General features: G+C 38.4%; 1 protein-coding gene across 12 annotated transcripts in view; it reads right to left on the reverse strand.

Moving 5' to 3' along the window:
- The window catches only part of RYR2 (ryanodine receptor 2), a 794,016-nt gene that overhangs the window by 425,722 nt on the left and 340,852 nt on the right, over positions 1-27,442 (reverse strand). For all 12 annotated transcript variants that reach the window (XM_043925904.1, XM_043925902.1, XM_043925903.1 and 9 more), the window contains exons 9-10: positions 20,381-20,480; positions 19,577-19,673 (exon numbers count right to left, since the gene is read on the reverse strand). In XM_043925904.1, coding sequence (XP_043781839.1) covers positions 19,577-19,673; positions 20,381-20,480 — 197 coding nt within the window. The remainder of the gene's footprint in view (positions 1-19,576; positions 19,674-20,380; positions 20,481-27,442) is intronic.

Here is a 27,442-nt window from a genome sequence, read left to right on the forward strand (position 1 = left end):
CTTGCAGTCCAAGGGACTCTCAAGAGTCTTCTCCAACACCACAGTCCAAAACCATCAATTGTTTGGCACTCAGCTTCTTTATAGTCCAACTCTCACATCCATACATGACTACTGGAAAAATCAGAGTCTTGACGGACCTTTGTTGTCAAAGTAACGTCTCTACTTTTTAATATGCTGTCTAGGTTGGTCATAACTTTCCTTCCAAGGAGTAAGCGTCTTTTAATTTTATGGCTGTAATCACCATCTGCAGTGATTTTGGAGCCCAGAAAAATAAAGTCTAACACTGTTTCCATTGTTTCTCCATCTATTTGCCATGAAGTGATGGGAACGGATGCCATGATCTTTGTTTTCTGAATGTTGAGCTTTAAGCCAACTTTTTCACTCTCCTCTTTCACTTTCATCAAGAGGCTTTTCAGTTCTTCTTCACTTTCTGCCATAAGGGTGGTGTCATCTACATATCTGAGGTTATTGATATTTCTCCTGGCAATCTTGATTCCAGCTTGTACTTCAGCCAGCTCAGCGTTTCTCATGATGTACTCTGTGTATAAGTTAAATAAGCAGGGTGACAATATACAGCCTTGACGTACTCCTTTTCCTATTTGGAACCAGTCTGTTGTTCCATGTCCAGTTCTAACTGTTGCTTCCTGACCTGCATACAGGCTCTCAAGAGGCAGGTCAGGTGGCCTGGTATTCCTATCTCTTTCAGAATTTCCCACATGAAATTAAACATCACAATAACTAAAAGAAAATCCAATTTATATATCTATATTTCTAAATCTGGAATTAATATCCACATTGCAAGGGATTCCTTCTTTCCTCTCCAAGATAATAATGGATAAATTCACAGTGTTTCTGAGCACTTGAATTATCCCCCTAAAAATTTCTGTTTGATCAGTAAAGCATGAGCAACAGTACTGTCTTCTGCCTGAATTACAAACACAAGTTAGTTTGTTTTCAATTTACTTTTGTTTCTTCAACACAGGGAAGCCCTAAATTTAGTATATTATTTTAACACTGAATAGCTTATAGTCAATTATTACTGCAATACCACAGACATCACCTTTTTTCTTCCAAATGAACTTTTTTCTTAAAATTTACCATATGACCTTAATGCATAGGGATAAGAAATGTTGCTATTAGAGTTCTATTTTTGAACACATTTTGGTTTCATTTTTGTCTTTATAGAGGCTGGAGTGTGTAACAAATCCTAAACAACAAAAGAAGAACAAAAAAATAAAAAAGGAAATTTACTCAGTCACATCCAATTTTGATAATGAATCAGTTACACAAATTAAAAATAGAGAAGAGCAGTTTACTGAGTTGTGAAGATTGCCTTGCCATTTCAAATGTTTATGATATGCCTATGTAGAACTTAGTAGGGACAAAAAAAGTCATTATCACTGTATTTTAGTTACCACAATGCAGGACAGTAAGAACAAATAGCAGAATCCTTTGTTTTTCCAAACTTAATGTTCAATAAATGAATGACAGACCACAGAATTAACTTCTTTTTAAAAATGGTTTTTTAAACCTAACAAAATAGATTTTAAAAGTCACAATTGGTATCCACAGGAACTACCACTATGTTTTATCTCAAAAGAAATGTACTGTTTTAATATAAGTATGCAGCAAAAATGATTGCTCTTCTCCCTTTTTACACACAAGTTTATTAATTTTTTTTATGACCCAGAGGAATCGGGTGGAGAGGGAGGTGGGAGCGGGGATCGGGATGGGGAATACGTGTAAATCCATGGCTGATTCATATCAATGTATGACAAAACCCACTGAAATGTTGTGAAGTGATTGGCCTCCAACTAATAAAAAAAAATAAAATAAAATAAAAAATATCACTGAATATTTATACAATCCATCACAGCCACAGGTTGAAGAATAAAAAACAATACAGTTACATTAACAAATGCAAAAGGAATTTGACAGAACCCAACATCCATTCACAATGAAAACTCTATCAACTAGGAATAGAAGGGAACTTCCTCAACTTGATAAAGATTATCTACAATTAACATCTTATGTAATGGTAAGAAACTACATGCTTTCCCCCTAAGATCAAGAACAAGACAAGAATTTCCCCTCTTAATATTCCTTTTCAACACTGTACTAGAAGTTCTATCTAATGCAATAAGAGAAGAAAAGGAAAGAAAAGGTATGTGGATTGAAAAAGAAAATTTTAAACTGTTTTTGTTCATAGATGACATGATTGTCTATGTGGAAAATTCTAGAGAATCAACAACAAAAATAAAACTTCTGGAACTAAGCAGCAATTATAGGAAAGCTGCAGGATACAAAATTAAGGCAAAAACTGGACTTCTTATACACCAGTGATGAACAACAGGAATTTGAAATTAAAACACAAGACATTTATATATCAACCAAAAAGAAAATGTATATTTCTTAGGTATATATATAACAAAATATATACAAGATTTTTCCTAAATGTTCTATGTTTTACATTTATGCCCACAATCCATTTTAATTAGATAGATTTCATATAAAGTATGAAGTATGGACTGTGATTCATTTGGGGGGTGGACATATGGGTATCCATTTGCTCCATCTGAGTATCTTAAGTCTAGGGAAAAAAATCCCTTCTTCTCTTTTCTGTTCTCCCTTGCGTGTAAGACATTAAGCATAATGACTTCTTCGGATTTAGTCTTTAGGGAATAAAAGGCAGGAAGGGTAATACCTTGTAGAAAGCTTAAGCTTTCTGCCAACTCTCAAATCTTCCCTGAGAAGAAAAGTGCACTGGGACTGCTAGTTGCTTCACTGGGGAAAAATAATAGAAAAAGTAGCAGGAGAAAACATGAAATAACATCACAAAAACTATCTCACAGGTAAAAGTTCTGCATGTTGGAAAGTATATGAATTTCCTCTGAAGAAGCTATAAGATACATCAGATTGTGAAATACCCACAAACCACTACACTATTTTTTTTTTTTTAAATCAGTGACTTTAAGGCTCAGATTCGTGCTATAGGAACAGGGATTCTTCCCTGTAGAGTGATGTAAAGTTAAAATGATTCCTCTTAGCCAAGGATGTGGGACTCATTGTCCTCAAAATAGAGTTCTATTCACTCAGGTTGGTAGGCTGGTTTAGTTAAGATGGTGCTTCTTCCCCTCCTGGAATTCCAAGTGGATAATTATCTTTTAGGAGTCACCAAAATCATACAAATGAGGGCGTCAAACCCTCCTGAGTTAATCAGAGTGGTTCTCAATGCAGGCATCCCATTGCTCTTCTTAAACAACCTGCAAGAAGCGTGTGACTTTTTTTCTCCATTTTTTTCTTTCACAAATACAAGATCATCATCACTTGTGTGCAGACTCCCATGTACACATAACTATATAAAAGGGGTAAAGAATGAATAATACAATCCTGGATGAAAACTAAACAGAAGAGATGAACACACACACCAATAAGGATAATAAAAGGCAGTATGTGGCACCTGGCACTTATCTGGGGCAGTTAAAGACAAGACAATTCTATTACCAACACATCTTCAACCAAATTAAGTTCCGTGTAGTAATGTATTACCAGACCCCAGATACTGAGGATTCCTCTATGAATCCCTGAAAAACAGGCAAATCACTCACACACAATTTCCACTGAGAGCTGACACTATTCAAATGGCACTTTTCAAAGTAATTATTGGGAAGAAAAGCTTGCTTTATTAACTTATAGGCTAACAAAAGTATAACCTTAAAATCAAGGGCAACAAAGATTCCTCCTTGCCTGAACTTCCTCAGTGGGTAAAATAGTAAGATATGTTTTCCCACCTAAGTCACCCTCTTTTGACCTGAGCCCTGAACATACCTCTACCCTAAGGAATAAGCCCGACCACCCCCCCACACACACACAATGAAATAAAGGAGGGAAATGTTACTTGTTCTAGTTCCCTCCTGCTACAGCAGAGGCCCCAATAAAGCTTTGTCTGAAAAAATTTTTAAAAAGATATATTTTCCACAATCTTCTACAGTCCCATTTTTTATAGTCAGCACACACACACACCAAATGCCTAGAACCTACAAGCCCTTCATAAACATTAAATGAATTGAGTTAAAGTGACTGAAAGCAGACCTACGATTAAAAGATTATTATATATTTCCTCAGTAGAATTTCTGCTTGGACCCCATCTACTATGTATGTGCCTATGAGAGTGTTTGGCTGATCAGCTCAGCCCCAGGCAGGTGCTAAGGCAAGCTGTCAAGAATCTCTTCATCTAACAGAGAAATCAAGAAGTACATGCCTATATAGCACCTAAAGAAGTATCGCATATTTACTCAGGGCTGAGTTTGTGAAATTTCTATTGAAGTTGTTTCACAAGCAGAAAGGTCATATTTTGAGATAACACATCTATATGAAATGTAAATGGATTATTGCAGATTAAAAACAACATCCTTACATTCTGATTGCATATTAAAAGGATTATATAAATATCACTGAAGCAGAAAAACAACAAACTACATGCTGCGCTTTTACTTCTCAGTCTATACAGAATAAAATACAACCACAAAGTCGTGGAAACTGAAAAGAAGGGAAGCTTGTCTTTTTTTTTCTTCCTTAAAGATATTGCTTACACCTGGATTAAGTTAAAAAACTGAACGTGAGCCAGTGAAAATGGTCTTAAATTTTCATTGAGAAAATAACTGGGAGATTTCTCTTTTTTTCTCAGTGTTGATGTTTAATCTATTGTCTCTTGCAACTCACTCACTTTCAGTGAAAACACCTCAACTGCTTTTTAAATTTTGCTGAAATCGAATGGCTCCAATTTTTATATTTTCAATCCTTTGCCTTCAAAGGCTGTATTTTTAATTATTTTAAACAATTAAAAAAAATTTTTTTTTTGGTACTCTGCAGCCTGTGGGATCTTAGCCCCAGACAAGGGATAGAACCCATGTCCCCTGCATTTGAAGCCAAAGTCTTAACCACTGGACTGTCAGAGAAATACCAAAGCCTGTGTTTTTGTAAATACTGTCTTCTAGCCCAGTCATTCTCTGAGAGTTTGACTCTAGACTAATTCAGGCTCCTAAAGGATGACAGGCCAAAGCAAGATCAGGGTGCTGTCTGCAATCAGCAGGGAGGATAAGTTTAGGTGAAGGACTGAAGTTCTTTCCAGGGAGAAGAGATAAAGAATCAAGAATAGCTCTCCTTCATGTGCGTACTCTTCTAGTAAAACTATTTGACAAACCTATCTTATTCCCAGACCCAGGCTAAAGAGGTATGTATGCACAGGACATGAAGGAGAAGAGAAGAAAGGAAAGTTCTTGTGCGATAACCTGACCATTTTGGTGAAAACAGAGGAGCTCTGGAAGCTTGCTCCAAGGTAGTGACTGAAGGCATACACACCCTGCAGGATATTACTCAGCCAATTGTGTACTCAGATATAAACCATGCATCTCCTGCGAAGCCAGGGAGACATTTAATTCATTAGATCACACCCATTTCATGCCTTATCAATTATTTACCAAGTAAAGCTCATTAGGTCATAATATTAAAAGGGGCATGAAAGTAAAAATATTCTCATGCACACATACAGAAAGGCTTTTTGCCTGCTGAGTCACTTCTGGAGAGCAAATGTAGCATTTATCTCCAGACAGTGTCAGAAACAATGACTTAACAATTCTGCATTTGAAAGCAACAGGACAGAGCAAGTATTTCATGCGAACAGTGATGCCTGGTAAGATGTAAACAGGATAACCTCTCTTTCTCCCTCCTTCATCTCTCCCCTCTAACCCAAGACAAACACACATAACCAGGTGTATTTTATCGATGCACACATGTATATATGTGTGCATTTATAGACAAGTTTTTAAGCTTTTACTGTCAAATATCCCCACTAGGATGTAAACTCCTTGAGAAAAGAGACTTGGTATCTTTTTAGGTATTATTATAACTCCAGCACCTATAACATGGCAGTCTTTCCTCAAATTTTTATTGAGTGAATAAAACTACTTATGAGCTATGTGGTAAAACATGTTTTAACATATCACTAAGCAAAGGAGAAAAGGAAAGATATACCCATTTGAATGTAGAGTTCTAAATAGCAAAGAGAGATAAGAAAGCCTTCCTCAGTTACCAATGCAAAGAAATAGAGGAAAACAATAAAATGGGAAAGACTAGAGAGCTCTTCAAGAAAATTAGAGATACCAACAAAACATTTCATGAAAAGATGGCTCAATAAAGGACAAAAATGATATGGACGTAACAGAAGTAGAAAATATTAAGAAGAGGTGGCAAGAATACACAGAAGAACTGTACAAAAAAAGATCTTCATAACCGAGATAATCATGATGGTGTGATCACTCACCTAGAGCCAGAGATCCTGGAGTGTGAAGTCAAGTGGGCCTTAGGAAGCATCACTACGAACAAAGCTAGTGGAGGTGATGGAATTCCAGTTGAGCAATTTCAAATCCTGAAAGATGATGCTACGAAAGTGCTGCACTTAATATGCTAGCAAATTTGGAAAACTCAGCAGTGGCCACAGGACTGGAAAAGGTCACTTTTCATTCCAATCCCAAAGAAAGGCAATCCCAAAGAATGCTCAAACTACCACACAATTGCACTCATCTCACACGCTAGTAAAGTAATAATTAAAATTCTCCAAGCCAGGCTTCAGCAATACGTGAACTGTGAACTTCCAAATTTTCAAGCTGGTTTTAGAAGAGGCAGAGGAACCAGAGATCAAATTGCCAATATCCGCTGGATCATAGAAAAAGCAAGAGAGTTCCAGAAAAACATCTACTTCTGCTTTATTGACTAGGCCAAAGCCTTTGACTGTGTGGATCACAATAACTGTGGAAAATTCTGAAAGAGATGGGACCACCTGACCTGCCTGTTGAGAAACCTGTATGCAGATCAGGAAGCAACAGTTAGAACTGGACATGGAACAACAGACTGGTTCCAAATAGGAAAAGGAGTACGTCAAGGCTGTATATTGTCACCCTGCTTATTTAACTTATATGCAGAGTACATCATGAGAAACGCTGAGCTGGAAGAAGCACAAGTTGAAATCCAGATTGCTGGGAGAAATATCAATAACCTGAGATTTGCAGATGACACCACCCTTATGGCAGAGAGTGAAGAAGAACTAAGGAGCCTCTTGATGAAAGTGAAAGAGGAGAGTGAAAAAGTTGGCTTAAAGCTCAACATTCAGAAAACTAAGATCATGGCACCCGGTTCCATCACTTCATGGCAAATAGATGGGGAAACAGTGGAAACAGTGGCTGACTTTTTCTGGGCTCCAAAATCACTGCAGATGGTGATTGTGACAATGAAAATAAAAGACGCTTGCTCCTTGGAAGGAAAAATATGACCAACCTAGACAACTTATTAAAAAGCATAGACATTACTTTGCCAACAAAGGTCCGTCTAGTCAAGGCTATGATTTTCCAGTGGTCATGTATGGATGTGAGAGTTGGACTATAAAGAAAGCTGAGCGCTGAAGAATTGATGCTTTTGAGCTGTGGCTTGGAGAAGACTCTTGAGAGTCCCTTGGATTGCAAGGAGATCCAACCAGTCCATCCTAAAGGAGATTAGTCCTGGGTGTTCATTGGAAGGACTGATGCTGAAGCTGAAACTCCAATACTTTGGCCACCTGATGCGAAGAGCTGACTCATTGGAAAAGACCCTGATGCTGGGAAAGATTGAGGGCAGGAGGAGAAGGGGAAAACAGAGGATGAGATGGTTGGATGGCATCAACGACTCGACGGACATGGGTTTGGGTGGACTCTGGGAGTTGGTGATGGACAGGGAGGCCTGGCGTGCTGCGGTTCATGGGGTCGCAATGAGTAGGGCACGACTGAGCTACTGAACTGAACTGAAGACTTTTCAAAGAAATGTTCCCCTAATAACGGATTGCACATTTGAGATACCAAACAATAATTCTGAATAATATTTTCCTAACTGACCCCTTTTAAAATTTATTCATTTAAAAGTATGACATAATTCAGAGAGTGCATATTTAATCCATTAGTAAAGGTGTGTACACATAAAGGAAATGCTTTTGTTGGTATTTTATTATATTCACGTAAAAAATGGACAGAAGTAAATAAGGTACAATCCAGAGACAGAATCTAGAATAAAAAATATCCTCATGTAAAAGATTTCATGCTTGAAATAAAAACTGGCAATCAAATTTCAAGCCTCCAGAATGAAATCTTATTTTAAAAGCAATAATTAAAAACTGTGTTGCATCTGACAAATGTCTTGCCAAGCACCAGAACTTGTTCATCCTTAATTTATTCTATCTCACTATTGAAGAGTTTGGAAAACTAAGAAATTACAATTCTACAGTTAATCTTCACTGCATTTCTCCCTTTCACCTGACTGCTCACAACTCTTATTGATGATACTTTTATTATTCTTATTGTTGTTCAGACAAATTGGATAGTGGTAGCTTTAGAGCCATACAGCTTTCTGAAAAATTCTCAAGAAATATAAAATAAAACCACAGTGATGCTTTCTTTTGTGAACATGTCAAAATTCAATCCATAAAAGCAACATGAACAGGAAGTATGGGGAAATAAACAAACAAAAAAAATATATATGTATATATGCATATTTTTTTAACTTTGGAAGGGCTCATTCTCCCATTCAATTACACTTAATTGAATGGGACAATGTATGCTCTTTGTTCTGGAACTCTGATTAAAACTCCCATGAGAATGCACAGGAAACAACATACATATACAAATTTAAATGTGAATAGGATTTATCCATCAGATACAGAACAGATTTGTGACTGCCCAGGGCGGGAGGGTAACAGATGGAAGGATTGGGAGTTTGGTGTCAGCAGAGGCAAACTATTATATATAGAATGGGTAAACAACAAGATCCTAATGAATGGCATAGGGAACTATATAGAAATTCCTGTGGTAAATCACAATTGAAAAGAATATGAAAAAGAACATATATATGTATAACTGAACCACTGTGCTGTACCCCTGAAATTAACACAAAAATGTAAATCAACATACTTGAATAAACTGTAAACATAATAAAAAAGACCAGTGCATCAGTATTTAGAACTACAGCACTCATCACTGAACTGCATCTTAAATTGCTACAAGTAAGAGTTGTATTCAGTTCAGTTCAGTTCAGTCTCTCAGTCGTGTCCGACTCCTTGCAACCCCATGAATCGCAGCACGCCAGGCCTCCCTGTCCATCACCATCCTGCAGTTTACTCAAACCCATGTCCATTGAGTCGGTGATGCCATCCAACCATCTCATCCTCTGTCGTCCCCTTCTCCTCCTGCCCCCAATCCCTCCCAGCATCAGGGTCTTTTCCAATGAGTCAGCTGTTCGCATCAGGTGGCCAAAGTAATGGAGTTTCAGCTTCAGCATCAGTCCTTCCAATGAACACCCAGGACTGATCTCCTTCAGGATGGACTGGTTGAATCTCCTTGCAGTCCAAGGGACTCTCAAGAGTCTTCTCCAACACCACAGTTCAAAACCATCAATTTTTCAGTGCTCAGCTTTCTTCACAGTCCAACTCTCACATCCATACATGACTACTGGAAAAATCATAGCCTTGACCAGACGGACCTTTGTTGGCAAAGTAATGTCTCTGCTTTTGAATATGTTATCTAGCTTGGTCATAACTTTCCTTCCAAGGAACAAGCATTTTTTAATTCTGTGGCTGCAATCACCATCTGCATTGATTTTGGAGCCCAGAAAAATAAAGTCAGCCACTGTTTCCCCATCTATTTACCATGAAGTGATGTGACCGGGTGCCATGATCTTAGTTTTCTGAATGTTGAGCTTTAAGCCAAATTTTTCACTCTCCTCTTTCACTTTCATCAAGAGGCTTTTTAGTTCCTCTTCACTTTCTGCCATAAGGGTGTGTCATCTGCAAATCTGAAGTTACTGATATTTCTCCTGGTAATCTTGATTCCAGCTTGTGCTTCTTCCGGCCCAGCGTTTCTCATGATGTACTCTGCATATAAGTTAAATAAGCAGGATGACAATATACAGCCTTGACGTACTCCTTTTCCTATTTGGAACCAGTCTGTTGGTCCATGTCCAGTTCTAACTGCTGCTTCCTGACCTGCATACAGGTTTCTCAAGAGGCAGGTCAGGTGGTCTGTTATTCCCATCTCTTTCAGAATTTTCCACAGTTTATTGTATTATGTATACTCAAAAAATGTCAGTGGAACAAGACATGAGCAGATAGAGAAATTTATTTACTAACCCAGGATTTATGACCAAAAATGTTTCTAAATTGCTCAGAACTAAATGAAATTTACGGTGATCTTCTTAATCAATTCAATGACTTCTCATAACAAACTGGATGTGACATTAGTTATTAAACTTTAATAACAGAATACAATTGTGTATCAGTTCAGTTCAGTTGCTCAGTTGTGTACGACTCTTTGTGACCCCATGGACTGTAGCATGCCAGGCTTCCCTGTCCATCACGAACTCCTGGAGCTTGCTCAAACTCATGTCCATTGAGTTGGTGATGCCATTCAACCATCTCATCCTCTGTCATCCCCTTCTGCTCCTGACTTCAATCTTTCCCAACATAAGAGTCTTTTCCAATGAGGCAGTTCTTCGCATCAGGTGGCCAAAGTATTGGAGTTTCATCTTCAGCATCAGTCCTTCCAATGAATATTCAGGACTAGTCTCCTTTAGGATTGGCTGGTTGGATTTCCTTGCAGTCCAAGGGACTCTCAAGAGTCTTCTCCAACACCATAGTTCAAAAGCATCAATTCTTCGGCGCACGGCTCTCTTCATAGTACAACTGTCACATCCACACATGACTACTGGAAAAATAGCTTTGAGTAGACAGACCTTTGTTGGTGAAGTAATGTCTCTGCCTTTTAGCCTGCTGTCTAGGCTGGACATAGCTTTTTTCCAAGGAGAAAGTGTCTTTCAATTTCATGGCTGCAGTAACCATCTTCAGTAATTTGGGAACTCAAAAAAATAAAGTCTGTCACTGTTTCCATTGTTTCCCCATCTATTTGCCATGAAGTGATGGGACTTGATGCCATGATCTTAGTTTCTTGAATGTTGAGTTTTAAGGCAGCTTTTCACTCTCCTCTTTCACCTTCATCAAGAGGCTCTTTAGTTCTTCTTCACTTTCAGCCATAACAGTGGTGTCATTTGCGTATCTGAGGTTATTGAAATTTCTCCCGGCAGACTTGATTCCAGCTTGTGTTTCATCCATGCCAGCATTTCACATGATGTACTCTGCACAGAAGTTAAATAAGCAGGGTGACAATATACAACCTTGTTGTACTCCTTTCCACACTTGGAACCAGTCCATTGTTCCATGTCCGGTTCTAACTGTTGCTGCTTGACCTGCATACAGATTTCCCATGAGGCTGGTAAGGTGGTCTGGTATTTCTGTCTCTTGAAGAATTTTCCACAGTTTGTTGTGGTTGACACAAAGGATCTGATGTAATCAATAAAGCAGAAGTAGATGTTTTTCTGGAACTCTTGCTTTTTTGATGATCCAGGAGATGTTGGCAATTTGATCTCTGGTTCCTCTGCCTTTTCTAGATCCAGCTTGAACATCTGGAAGTTCAAGGATCATGTACTGGTGAAGCCTGGCTTGGAGAATTTTGAGCATTACTTTGCTACCATGTGAGATGAGTGCAATTGTGCGGTAATTAAAGCATTCTTTGGCATTACCTATCTTTGGGATAGGAATGAAAACTGACCTTTTCCAGTCATCTGGCCACTGCTGAGTTTTCCAAATTTGCGGGCATATTGAGAACAGCACTTTCACAGCATTATCTTTTAGGATTTGAAGTAGCTCAAGTGGAATTCCATCACCTCCACTAGCTTTATTTGTAGTGATGCTTCCTAAGGTCCACTTGCCTTCACGTTTCAGGATGTCTGGCTCTAGGTGAGTGATCACACCATCATGGTTATCTGGGTCATGAAGATCTTTTTGGTATAGTTCTTCTGTGTATTCTTGCCACCACCTCTTCTTACTATCTTCTGCTTCTGTTATGTCCATATCATTTTTGTCCTTCATTGAGCCCATCTTTTCATGAAATGTTCCCTTGGTATCTCTAATTTTCTTGAAGAGATCTCCAGTCTTTCCCATTCTACTGTTTTCCTCTATTTCTTTGCATTGGTCACGGAGGAAGGCTTTTTTATCTCCTCTTGCTATTCGTTGGACTCTTCAGTCAAATGGGTATATCTTTCCTTTTCCCTGTTGCCTTTAGTGTCTCTTCTTTTCTCAGCTATTTGTAAGGCCTTCTCAGACAGCCATTTTACCTTTTTTGCATTTTTCTTGGGGATGGTCTTGATCACTTCCTCCTGTACAATCTCACTAACTTCCATCCTTAGTTCTTCAGTTACTCTTGTCCATCAGAATTAATCCCTTGAGTCTACTTGTCACTTCCACTATATATTCATAAGGGATTTGATTTAGGTCATACCTAAATGGTCTAGTGGTTTTCCCTACTTTCTTCAATTTAATTGAGTTTGGCAATGAGGAGTTCACAATCTGAGCCACAGTCAGCTCCCAGTCTTGTTTTTGCTAGCTGTATAGAGCTTCTCCATCTTTGGCTGCAAATAATATAACCAATCTGATTTTGGTATTGACCATCTGGTAATGTCCATGTGTAGAGTTTCTCTTGTGCTGTTGGAAGAGGGTGTATGCTATGACCAGTGCGTTCTCTTGGCAAAACTCTGTTAGCCTTTGCCCTGCTTCATTTTGTACTCCAAGGTCAAATTTGCCTGTTACTCCAGGTACCTCTTTACTTCCTCCTTTTTTATTCCAGTCCCCTATGATGAAAAGGACATCTTTTTTTATGTTAGTTCTAGAAGGTCTTATAGGTCTTCACAGAACCGTTCAATTTCAGCTTCTTCAGCATTACTTGTTGCAGGATAGACTTGGATACTGTGATAGTGAATGGTTTGCCTTGGAAATGAACAGAGATCATTCTGTCATTTTTGAGATTGCACCCAAGTACTGCATCTCGGACTCTTTTGTTGACTATGAGGGCTACTCCATTTCTTTTAAGGCATTCTTGCCCACAGTAGTAGATACAATGGTCATCTGAATTAAATTTGCTCATTCCGGTCCATTTTAGTTCACTGATTTCTAAAATGTCGATGTTTACTCTTGCCATCTCTTGTTTGACCACTTCCTATTTACCTTGATTCGTGGACCTAACATTCCAGGTTCCTATGCAATACTGTTCTTTACAGCATCAGACTTTACTTCCATCACCAGTCACATCCACAACTGGGTGTCGTTTTCATTTTGGCTCTGTCTCTTCATTCTTTCTTATTTCTCCACTCCTCTCCAGTAGCATATTGGGCACCTATCGCCTTGGGGAGTTCATCTTTCAGTGTCATATCTTTGTGCCTTTCATACTGTGTATACATATAATTTCATACATATAATTGTGTATAGCCTAGCTATAAGAGTTATGAGTTATAAGAAAGACCTACATATATCCTTGGAACTTCCCCAACTCTCACATTGCTGTCCAAAAGTCAATTTTTACTTCTTTTTAAAAAATGAATCAAAATATATTTTTTAGATTGTCATTATGTGTTTCTTATACAGAGTTCTACCAATTAAAGAAAAGTTGCCTCCTGGCTGTGCTCTCCTTTGCCATCCCCTCATTTGGTAAGACATTTGAAACTGACTTATGGTAAGGATAGAGGGAGAGAAAGACATTTCTAAACAATGATATTAAGAAAGAAAGAAAGCAGTGCTCTGTAAACATAAAATTTAAGGACTACTTTTATCATTATTTGCAAGTAATTGCTCAATTTCACTGTGTAATCAAGATATAGGTATCTTGCTCCTTCTTCAGCAAGATCCCTAATGCTCCTGCTGCCTATTTCTGACTTATTTTCTCCCTCAATTCATGACTTGATATCCATTTTCATTTAATTTTACCCATGTAAACATGCTGTACAAGGGGCATTAGAAATGCGTTCTTACTGACGTCACTACCTAAGAGCAATATGTTGATCTGAATGCATGTTGAGATTAATTTGACACAGAAATAATCAACATTAAATCAAGAATAATACTGGAAGTACATTTAGAACGGATAAACAACAAGGTCCTACTGTATACAGCACAGGAAACTATATTGAATATCCTATGATAAAATATAATGGAAAAGGATATAGAAAAGAATATGTATATATGTATACAAAAAGTTATATATATATAACTGAGTCACATTCTTACAGAAAGACTGGCACAACACTGTACATCAACTATACTTAAATAAGAAATTCAGAAAAGAATAATACCGGGATGGGGGAGTAGTCTTCAATAAGGATGCAATGGAAAACTGGACCCAGAACAACATCAAAATGTCTTCAACATTTCCCCAAGTTTTCTCAGAAATGATTAATAACCAACAATCTAAGGAATTAGCAGGAGACATTATCATGCTAAGTGAACTAAGTCAGACAGAGAAAGACAAATTTAATATGATATTCCTCATACATGGAAATCTAAAAAAAATGATACAATTAAAGTTATTTACAAAACAGAAACAGACTCACAAAATAAACTTACTGTTTCCAAAGGGACAAGGTAGAGGGGGGATGGACAAATTAGAAGGTTGAGATTAACACACACACAATATAAAATAATCAACAAGGACCTACTGTATAGCACAGGGAACTCTACTCAATACTCTCCAATAACCTACATGGGGAAAGAATCTGAAAAATAGATATATATATATGTATGACTGAATCACTTTGGTGCATACCTGAAAACTAACACGATGTTGTAAATCAGCTATATTCCAATATAAAAATAATAATTAAAAAAATAAAGGACTCCCTCCCTCCAAAAAATGAGTTAGCAGGAAATCTGCTCTATAAGTATCATGTTTCATAAAACACCTCTTTAACATACAGATTCCCCGGAATTTCTGGTGGTCCATGAGTCAGGACTCTGTGCTTTCACTGCAGGGGGCATGGGTTTGACATAACTGTGCAATGCAATTAAAAAAAAAATTCTCTAATATCCAGGAGAGGTGGAAAACTGAAGTCACTGCCAGTGAGCTTAGTCCGGGAAATCTGGGATGTATCTGATGCTGAATATTATCATCTGAAAATGAGAATTAAAACAAAAACTATGCTCATCCATTCCTGGGTTCTAAAGCTGATCAAGAAAGAGGGATCCTTCTCCACTACAAGCCTACCACATTCAGTTCAAAACAGTTGAGGATTTTCTTTGCTATAGTTTAGCTTCCCTTTCTCTACAATCTACACTCTACCATTCTTTCACTGGCATACCCAGGGTCCCTCAAATGCTTCCATATCTGACCAAATGCTGCTCTTCTAAACAATAGTGATAACAGTAACAACAAAAGCAATAATACATTTGTTGATCTCTTAATATGCATCAAGATTTTATGTGCATTTTCTTATTGAACCTTCACAACCATCCCATGAAGTAGCAGCTAGTATTTAAACTGCATTTTATAGAGGAGAAAAATCATGTTTAAAGAAATTTAGTCATCTTCATGAGTCAAACAACTAATAAGGGGCAGAGGAGAGGCCCACACCTAGGTCTGTCTAATTCTACATCCCTAATCTCTACAGTAACTGTACAAACAGTAGAAGGGCTCAAAAAATCACTTGGCTTAAGTGCTTGATTTAACAAATCAGAAATTAAGACTCCAAAGACTATGGCACAGTGTCTCTTGGCTGCGAAGTCTCTATGATTATATTATAGCATCGAACACATCTACACCAACAATCCTCCTTTGGACTCCATAACTTCCCTGGTTCTCCACTTAACTATCATTCTGGCTTTCTAGCAACTCTCCTTTGCCTGTCCATGTTCTAAGTGTCAGCCTTCTCTAGGACTCCAGCCTCAGCCTCCTCCCTAGTTTGTCTGCCAAGGTTTTGCAAACTGTAAAAACATTTATTTTTTTAATTGGAGTATAATTGCCTTAAAATGTTGCGTTGGTTTCTGCTGTACAACAGTGTGAATCAGCTGTAAATATACATCTATTCCCTCCTTTTTGAGCCTCCCTCCCGCCTCCCCATTCCACTATTCTAGGTCATCACAGAGCACCAAGCTGAGCTCCCTGTGCTACACACAGCAGCTTCCCGCTACCTATCTATTTTACACACTGTAGTATATATGTGTTAATGCTACTCTCTAAATTCTCCCCACCTTCTCCCACGTTATATCCATAAGTCTGTTCTCTGTCTGCATCTCTATTCCTGCCCTGCAAATCGGTTAATCAGTACCATTTTTCTAGAGTCTCATACAACGTTCTTCTCTAACTTCACTTCATCCTGTATGACAAACTCTAGCTTCATCACATCACTACAAATGGCCTAATTTCATTCTTTTTTTTTTTTCTCGAGTTTTAAAAATCCCCACAATCGCCGATCAGGGAACAAGCTTTGACTTCTTCGAAATATAGTTTCTTTTTCTTTTTTTTTTCCATTTATTTTTATTAGTTGGAGGCTAATCACTTTACAATATTGTAGTGGTTTTTGCCATACATTGACATGAATCAGCCATGGATTTACATGTGTTCCCCATTCCGATCCCCCCTCCCGCCTCCCTCTCCAACCCATCCCTCCAGGTCTTCCCAGTGCACCAGCCCTGAGCACTTGTCTCATGCATCCAACCTGGGCTGGTGATCTGTTTCACCCTTGATAGTATACTTGCTTCAATGCTATTCTCTCAGAACATCCCACCCTTGCCTTCTCCCACAGAGTCCAAAAGTATATTCTGTACATCTGTGTCTCTTTTTCTGTTTTGCATACAGGGTTATCGTTACCATCTTTTAAAATTCCATATATATGCATTAGCATACTGTATTGGTCTTTATCTTTCTGGCTTACTTCACTTTGTATAATGGGTTCCAGTTTCATCCATCTCATTAGAACTGATTCAAATGAATTATTCTTAATGGCTGAGTAATAGTCCATTGTGTGTATGTGCATTATACACATTATCCATTCGTCTGCTGATGGGCATCTAGGTTGCTTCCATGTCCTGGCTATTATAAACAGTGCTGTGATGAACATTGGGGTGCATGTGTCTCTTTCAGATCTGGTTTCCTCAGTGTGTATGCCCAGGAGTGGGATTGCTGGGTCATATGGCAGTTCTACTTCCAGTTTTTTAAAGAATCTCCACACTGGTCTTCATAGCGGCTGTACTAGTTTGCATTCCCACCAACAGTGTAAGAGGGTTCCCTTTTCTCCACACCCTCTCCAGCATTTATTGCTTGTAGACTTTTGGATAGCAGCCATCCTGACTGGCGTGTAATGATACCTCACTGTGGTTTTGATTTGCATTTCTCTGATAATGAGTGATGTTAAGAAAGAAAGAAAGTGAAGTTGCTCAGTCGTGTCTGACTCTTTGTTACCCCATGGACTGTAGCCTACCAGGCTCCTCCGTCCATGGAATTTTCCAGGCAAGTGTACTGGGGTGGGTTGCCATTTCCTTCTCCAGGGGATCTTCCCAACCCAGGGATCGAACCCAGGTCTCCCGCACTGCAGGCAGACACTTTACCAGCTGAGCCACCAGGGAAGCCCTATTTTTTTTTTATGGTTGACTAATATTGCATTGTATATATATGTAACATAACTTCTTTATCCATTCATCTGTCGATGGACATCTGGGTTGCTCTTTGCATACTTTTTAAAGCTATGCCCAAGTTGCTAAACATACCCCTGTAATTACAGTTCCTTCCTCTCTATATAGGGCTTCCATTCCTTCAACTACCCTACATGCACCTGTGATTCATATTCAACCCAAGCTTTGTCTAAGCTAAAGACTCAAAAATTCCAATTTCTCATAGACCCTTTATTTCCCATGACCCTTTTTGCTCACCAGTGTCCAAAATCTCATTCAGTCCTTCATACCATACCATACTGTATCTCCTACAGTCTTTAACATCATCTCTCCTTTGAATCAGAAATATCAGCTCACCCTTAAATCTCTCTCAGCGACTACATTGAGTTCATCCCTAAACCAGTCAATCAATCTGACCTGAAATGTCTCTGGATCAGGTCATCCTATTCTAATGGCCACTGTCCAAGCTAAGCTTCTCTGTTTCTCTCACATGAATGACTACATCAGCCTTCTGCTTTAATTGCATTGGTTTCCCTGATCCACAATCTCTCTACCTCTGGTCTAAGTTCCTCTTGTTCATCAGAGCAACCTTTTTCAAAGACAGTGACTATGTTATCCCTGCTCATCCCCACAGACTCCTTCCCAACTAACTCAGAGCAAGAGCCAGCCCATGGTTATGGCACTAAGGAGCCTTCAAAAGCTGATCCACCTCCTCCCTCCTGTCTAGTTTCTATCCTCCTTCCATCCTGCCCCTCATCACTCCAGAATAATTACTATTTCCAGGACACACTTCTGTTCATATTTTTGTTTGGAATTAATCCCTCAAAACAATAGCTTTTTGAAGCCCCTCTCATTTTCATACAAACCCTTATCAACACCATCAACATCTTCCTAGCCTACTATAAGCAGCACTTTTTAGTTTAGGAAATTTTTACAGGCTCTGTGTTTCACACTTCACCATAACTAGCTCTGCCTGGCAAGAGAGGTTAAGACTAGTATCCATGTCTCAAACTGATTTTTCCCAAAGTTTACCAGCTAGTTAAATGATTGATATTAATTTTCTAAATGTTTTCATTTCTAAATATTCATATATTATTAGAAATCTCCACCAAAAGACTTAAAGCCATGTAGTAAATCACCCAGATCATCCTTCTCTCACAGTCATCTCTTATGTATCCTACCATATCCATTCATTAATTTGTGAGGCAAATAAAACATTCAAATCACCCTAAATATTTTTATGGTTTTTTATTACTTGTGCACTTTTTCCTGTGATCCAGATTACTTCTATCTGGGCCCAGTGCCAAATAATATTAACACAAGAGCAGAATTAAAATCACATAAAATATTAGGGGAAATGATTAATTTTTTTACTTATGTCAGGTGGCACTGGTGGTAAAGAGCCAGCCTGCCAATGTAGGAGACATAAGGGACCACAGGTTCGATCCCTAGGTCAGCAAGATCCCTGAGAGAGGGCATGGCAACCCACTCCAGTATTCTTACCTAGAGAACCCCATGGACAGAGGAGCCTGGCGGGCTATAGTCCATAAGATCACAGAGTCAGACATGACTGAAGCAACTTAGCACACACATCAGTCAACGGGAGGTAACAGAAAAAGGTCCTGAACTTCTGGGTAGTTTGAGAACTCTGACTTTGAAACTGAATTTGAGACTAAACACTCCAGAAAGAGAATTCATCAAAAAAAAAAATGAACATTTAATGAATCCCTAAGTAGTTAAATGAGCACTCTTCCCACTCAGTTTCTTGTATTCAATGCTTCTAACCATGTTTTCATTATACAAAAATTTTCAGCAACTCTATTGATAGGCAGCAAAAACCTAATATGAGAAAAAATTTCAGAGGAGATCAACAAATGGATCACTTCAGTGGACAGATAAACAATAGTGGCCCACTTTCTATTACATGAATGGCCTGAACAGACATATCCTTAAATTATAAAAATTATATCAAAACATGAAAATGCAAGGCTTAAAGCACTGAGGCCAGATACCAACCTCCGCTGCTCTTCACCGTGTTCTCCTGAAGGGACAGTGAGGCATTCATCCATGTGTCCATGAAGCAACCTGAGGACGTCACCACCAATCAGATACCCTAGAAGGATCAAAACGCAGTCACATTTGAACTGTCATCATCGGATAGTGAAAGCTAAACAGATTATCTGATCTGATCTCCTATTTTCACAGACAGAGACACAGAAGTCTGGTAAGGAGTAAGTACTGGACCGAAATCACAGAGATGGGTGGGGTCACCTGTCTTCCACTCCTGAGCCCTGGGTTTCCAAGTCCCAGAGTCAGTGATATTCCCACTACTATACATGACCTCAGCCTCATAAAAGCGTCCACTAAACATACAAGCCTAAATAGGCTCAGATTTGAAATTATGTAAGTGAGAATAATCAGAACAAACTGATACATCCCAAGAAAATCGTAATGCCCAAGCATTGCTGTGATCCAGCACTAAGTCACACACCCTGGAAGATGAGAAATCTTGACATCAGCCTAACTAAGCAATACCCTGAGGCCAAAACATGGAGAAAATAACCCCTAGAAAGCTAGCACTTAAAGTACACACAAGAATAAGCTAAAGTTGACAATAGTGTAAAAATAAGGAGAGCTAAATCTTAACACAAACTTCACTTTTAAGTAGCAATTGAAATAAGTTTCTTAAATGTCATGTATCTTCATTATAGAATATTTTGACACAAACAGCTCTAATTTATTTGCTCATTATCACAGTTCCAAAGATGACTCTCAACTCTGTATCAGGGACCAGCCTCCTAGTGGAAGTGGAGTTTTTACCTTGGGCTGCTTCACTTCCTGAGCTGATGGGGGCCACGCTCCAGAGGGTCTGCTGGAAAGCAGCATCCACGTGCAAGCTGCCGTTACCGTAAGACAAGTGCTGCAGTAGAGGCAAAAGGAGGCATCACTACAGGCTCTGGGTAAATCTTTACATGCAAGTGCTTCTGGCCACTCAAACTGCACACTGCAGAATTGGAAATGTCCACAGAGAAACTCTGTTTCAATCCTGTCATCAAAAATGAAGAGACTAGTAGAATAAAAGTTAAGAGTTTATATCTAACTTTGGGTATTTTTCAGCCTCCTTCTAAGCATTACTATTCGAGTCACTAATCGGAAATCATACAAATTAAAGTAATAAAAATAAATTTGTGAAAACAGACTATTCTTTTGTAAAGGCTTACTATACAGACAGAGGGCACTTATCATTAAAACTACAATTAAGGTTTTACATATTACACCATGACAGTGTTTTGACAGTGAAGTAGGTGAAATCTATAGGACTGATATGTCTTGGTTTTACGGGGTCCTTTAGGAACTTTTATCTACAATTTGACATAATAGCCATTAGATGGCAATACTTCCTGCTGCTGATAAGTCACGTCAGTCCTGTCTGACTCTGTGCGACCCCATAGATGGCAGCCCACCAGGCTCCTGTCCCTGGGATTCTCCAGGCAAGAATACTGGAGTGGGTTGCCATTTCCTTCTCCAAGGCATGAAAGTGAAAAGTGAAAGTGAAGCCGTTCAGTCATGTCTGACTCTTCGTGACCCCACGGACTGTAGCCTACCAGGCTCCTCCGTCCACGGGATTTCCCAGGCAAGAGTACTGGAGTGGGCTGCAATTGCCTTCTCCAGGCAATACTTCCTAATAGTATCAAAAATCAGGGCAATAAATGTCCTTCAAAATTCATTCATTTCAAATTTCAGATTTTCCTGCTTAAAATCAAATGTATTAAAAGATGGTCATATTTTACATCTTTAAGAGACATAATTGATGAACTCTGAAATGACAAGTAAAGAAAAACAAAATTATGGATACAACCAAATGCCTTGCTTATTTCCTTAACCATTACCTGGCTGCTGCTGGAACAACCACCTGTTCTCTCAGAGTCATCTCAGTAAACATCACCAACATTCCTATAATATTCCTGCAACATTTTCCAATTTTGATAACAATAGCTTAAGCTTTTAAGGATTTTAATTGCACTAGAACTTTTTCAGAAATCTGACTCTCCTAGTTAAATAAAGAGCAGCCACAGCATGAAAAGTCACACTGGTATATGTCACAGGTCCTTCTAATACCCAAAGGTCTCTCCTACCTAAATATACAAATATGTATTATATATAATATTTATACTAAATACACTAAGTCACCAGCACACATAGGTACTTCATTTTCTTTATCTTAAAAACAAAATCAAAGAAATTTGTGACATTTGACATATATGTAATTATCTAGAAAATAATTTTTTCAGTCAGTAAAATTAAGAGTGAATGCATCAGATTCAGCAATAACATGCTCTTACCCCTCACCCCACACCCTCCTCTTCACCTGAACCTGTCACTCTTAAGCAAAATTTCAGCTGAGATGCCTTTACTGAATTAATTTCTTCTCTGATACGTTAAAATTCTTTAACTGTTTACAAATAAATCACATGCCAGCTGCTTCCACAACCAAGAAAAATATATTTTCTTTCATAGCCTTCAACATACAACATTATCCTTTAGTGTATTTTTATTTCTCCCTCTTGTAAGCTATCTGCCACAGGCTCACAACTGTATTCCTTGCATCTGAAAAGGTTATAATAAAGAAGTAAGTGCAGAAGCCAACCAGACCTTTCAAATCAAAGTAGCATAAACTTTAAAGATTGTAATTTAAATTATTTCATAAACATTCTTATTTCAATGATCAAATCCAGAATAACAGCAAAAGGATAGAAAAATACATACACATTAGCTGAACTGTAATTACAGTGCTACAGGAACTGAGAGATGAGACCTGCCTAATCAGAACCAAGTCCATTGTCCTGGGCCTTGAGGACAGGTGGCGTTTCCACAGGAGAAACTGGGTTCCATGTGGAATGAAGCATTTCAGGAGCCAGTATGATCATTTGGCCTGAATCTCATATTGAAATATTTAGAGATGCTGTCTTCAAAAGTTTGCACATACATTGGATTTGGGTATCTGTATTCATAATGTTTATGTGCTAAGTAAGTGTAAATATACTAAAAATACCAAAACTTTTCTAACCTTGTTCGGAGATTTTCATTCCTAATATTCCAGAAACCTCATAGTTGGAAGTTGCCTGGGTTTTTTTTTTTTTTTTTTTTTTGGCCCTCTAACCTCTAATACGGGGAATAGGATGCAAAGAGGCAGAGATAAAGGAATGTAAGCACAGTAAAGTTTCATCTTTGGGGCATATAGCATATACTTAGAAACAGAGTGAGACAAAGGCCTGCAGACAAGGCAGGTGCCAGATCAAGGACCTTATTGGGAATAAGGAGCCACTGCAATGAAAAACAGAGACGGCAATGGAACCCCACACTCCAGTACTCTTGCCTGGAAAATCCCATGGATGGAGGAGCCTGGTAGGCTGCGGTCCATGGGGTCGCCAAGAGTTGGACACGACTCAGCAACTTCACTTTCACTTTTCACTTTCACACATTGGAGAAGGAAATGGCAACCCACTCCAGTGTTCTTGCCTGGAGAATCCCAGGGATGGGGGAGCCTGGTGGGCTGCTGTCTATGGGATCACACGGAGTCAACACAACTGAAGTGACTTAGCAGCAGCAGCAATGAAAAAATAATGGAGGAAGGAGTACTACAATGTAATTTTCAAATCATATCTAAGCCTGAAAGTCAAAGTGTTAATTGCTTAGTTGTGTCTGACTCTTCTTGTTATGCAATGGTCTGTCCATGGAATTCTCTAGGCAAGAATACTGGAGTGGGTAGACATTCCCTTCTCCAAGGGAACTTCCCGACCCAGGGATGGAACTAGGGTCTCCTCTATTGCAGGCATTTCTTTACTGTCTGAGCTACTAGGGAAGCCCAAGATATACAATAAGTATCAGCATAAAAATAGGAAAATCTCAGCCTGTTGGAAAAAAGTAAAAAAAAAAAAAAGTCCTTAAGATCATATTACACCATTTAAAGTTATCTAGATAATATCCACTCTTCTCAAAGAAATATTCTCTAGGCATAACTCTTTCAGATGCCTCTATTTAATTTTGCCACTTCACCAAGAAAGGGAAATCTGCATAAGAACCACACTGTGTGTGAATTCACAGGTCTGTGAGGTAAAATATTCAGAAGGCAGTAGCAGTTTCAGTAACTAGCACTAAGATGAGTTATCCTTAAAGCAAAAACAGATGTCCAAGGCTGAAAGCACTGTTGGCCTTAGGCTGAACCATGCAACTGCTCTCAAACGTACACACCTCCCAGGGCACTGGAGGGACTTGGGAAGAGTCAGCTGCTCCCTTCTATCACCTTGATTCGCATGATAGTGACTCTAGAGTTCTCACAGACACATGAATCATATGAGGAGCTTCCCCAAAAAAGGAAGATTTGGGGAATTTCCCTGACAATTCAGTGGTTAAAACTTCACCTTCCAATGCAAGGGGGTGCAGGTTCGATTCCTGGTCTGGGAGCTACAATCCCACATGTCTCAAGACCAAAAAAACAAAACAAAACAGAAGCAATACTGTAACAAAATCAATAAAGATTTAAATGGTCTATATTAAAAATCTTATTAAAAAGACAAATTTGAATTCATGAGGTGGGGCCAGTTGGGGGGTGGGGGTGGGCAACCAAGGCCACTAATCCAAGAAGCATGCTTTGAGTAACAAGACTTTATATGATAGAAGCACACAATCTCAGGCTTAGAGAAGATGCTACAAATCGCCTCCCAGGAGTTCTCAACCTGGACTCCACTTTGACACCTTCCGTTTCCTTTGTAATCCAGTGTACATATTGTATGCATTTTAAAAGCTAATGAGACAAGGAATATCTGACTGCCCAAAAGGTCCAAAGCACAAAAATTTTTAAGAATATCCAAATTCAACCTTTATCTGAGGCATTCATTCACTCATTTATTTCTCTCTCATTAAGGGCCAGGCACTTGGGTCCTAGTGATGTGAGACTCTGGAAAAATGATCCTCCAGCGACAGGGAACACAAGTAAACAAGATACATCACCCTTCAGGCTTCTTTTTTTTAATTCTGAGAAAAAAAAATGAGAGACACAGAGAGATGTTCTTTTCAAATGGAACATGGAACAGTCTATGTTTTCATTACCTGAACCACAGAGGGGAAAAAAAAGGTGATTGCGGTCATTCTAGCTATCAATATTTTCATGCAACTTGAGGCAACTCAGTAACTTATACAATCAAACCATCTAGCATTTCTTATCAGAAATAAAGAGGTTAGTACGAGATAAGGAAATTTTTATGAGCCTTAGAATAGCTTTATGTTAAGCATTTTTCATCACTTTCGATTGTGAGGTTCTGCTTTTCCCAATTTACTTTTAGACAGTTGTTTGGTAATATTTTCATGAATTTTTTTTAAAAAATCTATCTGTTTCTATAGGCAACAGAGAAAATTATTCAAAAATTAATGTTTCAAATGAGAGCAATCCAATCTATGGGTTGAAAATTCCTGTGCATACCTGGCTGATTTTATATCTTTCTAACACAAATAAGAGTTGTTTTACATGCTTTACTTTATTTTGTTCAGTTTGAAATAGATTCACAGTAGTAGCTATTCGATCATGTTTCCTCTCTTTAAAATTGTATTGTTCTCTTATAATTTAAGCTGCTTTGCTAAAGCCTTTTTTAAAAAAATAAATAAACCATTCCAATGGGGAAAAAGAATCCCCCCCCCCAATTTGGATATTCCTGAAAAACAGAAGAAGGTACCATTTTTTGTATTAAAATATGAAACAGCAAGCTTGGAAAACATTATTTTGGATAAGGGGTTTGCAGTCTTTTCTGGAGCTAAGATCCTTTATTCCTAGGAAATCCTGTAAAGAGGTTCAACACTTGAAGCAGAAGGCAGAGAACCCCAGGAGAAGCCTGGGACTCCAGGAGTCCAGCACAGTGCCCTTTCGTCCAAAGACAGAGGAGAAAAATCAGTCCTTCAATCAGTTTCAATCAATTTACCATCCCAATAGATATAACCTTGATTAGAGCAGCAAGTGAACAATTAGATAGATTAACCTTAGCTTAACAATCACTGTTAGTGAAGAGAAATTAGATCAAAGGCCAACTGACAGCAATGACTTAAAAAAAAAAATCAATGACTGGCAATGTTTATTTTCAATAGTTAGTTATAACTGCTGTGTTTTCAGTCAAATTTCTCAACTAATTTTTAACCATATCAGAACCTTCTCAGCATATGACTCTTGCTTACACATGACAGACCTTTATTTAAAATCAACTGTTATGGAGAAGGAAATGGCAACCCACTCCAGTATTCTTGCCTGGAAAATCCCATGGACGGAGGAACCTGGTAGGTAGGCTACAGTCCATGGGGTCGCAAAGAGTCGGACACGACTGAGCGACTTCACTTTCCTTTTTTTTCTTTCCCTTTCACAGCTTCCAGATTTAACTGGAGAAATACTCATGCTATGTCAGTCTCGGAATTACATTTTTAGAATAAAAATACTTCTCATGCACTTTAAAAAAATAAATAAATAAATAAAATCAACTGTTACATCAGAGTCTGTTTACTACTCACTTCCCCTCCTTCTCTTCTTCTGGTTAAATATCTAAAGTTCCTTTAACTATTCTTAATAGGTACAAATCTCCCAGGTAAATAATGATAACAATTTTTTAGATGTGTCGTAGAGCTCAAAGTCTTGTCTGGATTAAGCATTCAAATCTCTTAATATCCCTGTGAATGGAGCTATTACCCGGACCCAAAAGATGAAGAAACAGAGAGTTTGAAGAAGTTATGTGATTGGCCCAAGCTCATGCTTATCGGGCTCTGTACTAACAAACAAGTGTGTGTATGTGAGAATATATGCAATCCATTTTCAATTATTCAGGTTCAGTATGTGGATTATTCCACCGCTACTGTTTATTCCAATGTCTTTTATTGCCTCACATTTTACCCTTTCACTTGCTCCAGATCCTTCTAACTAAGCACCATGTGGTCCTTGAATCCATGAACATAAGATTCCATATTCTTATTATAATCACCCATGTGGAAATGGAAGGTAATAATTAACTATGCCTAAATCCATTCAAACATCCCTCAGCTTCTCTAACCTAAACTTGAACACTAAATGACTGTCTTAACGATATTCTCCTGTAGTTCCATGGGCTTGGTCTATTTTTTCCACTACTTTTTCAAGGGCAGAAACCATGTGTAATATGCGGTTGTTCCTGTGGTTTCTATTATTATATGTGAGGGCCATAGAGATAACCACTAAAATCACTGACTTCATCACCAAGTGAAAGTAAATTTTTAACAGTCTGTTTGGTCAACTATCTGTACTTTTTTTTTTTAATTTACCTATTTTTTAATTGAAGGATAATTGCTTTACAGAATTTTGTTGTTTTCTGTCAAACCTCAACATGAATCAGCCATAGGTATACATATATCCCCTGCCCTTTGAACCTCCCTCCCATCTGCCTCCCCATCCCACCCCTCTAGGTTGACACAGAGCCCATTTGAGTTTCCTGACCCACACAGCAAATTCCACTTGGCTATCCATTTTACATATGGTAATGTACATTTCCATGCTACTCTCTCCACACATCTCACCCTCTCCTCCCCTCTCACTGTGTCCATAAGTCTGTTTTCTATGTCTGTTTCTCCATTGCTGCCCTGCAAATAAATTCTTCGGTACCATCTTTCTAGATTCCGTATACATGCATTAGTATACGATATTCATCTTTCTCTTTCTGAAAATAAAAGGTTATCAGAGGGACAATCCTGGCAGTGCAGTGGTTGAGACTCCACCCTTCCATGCAGGGAGTGCAGATTTAATTCCTGATTGGGGAACTAAGATCCTGCATGAAGGGCAGTGTGGCAAAAAAAAAAAAAAACCAAAATTTAAAGGGT

The sequence above is a fragment of the Cervus elaphus genome, chromosome 15 (genome assembly GCF_910594005.1).
Source record: "Cervus elaphus chromosome 15, mCerEla1.1, whole genome shotgun sequence".
In the NCBI taxonomy this organism is placed as follows: Eukaryota; Metazoa; Chordata; class Mammalia; order Artiodactyla; family Cervidae; genus Cervus; species Cervus elaphus.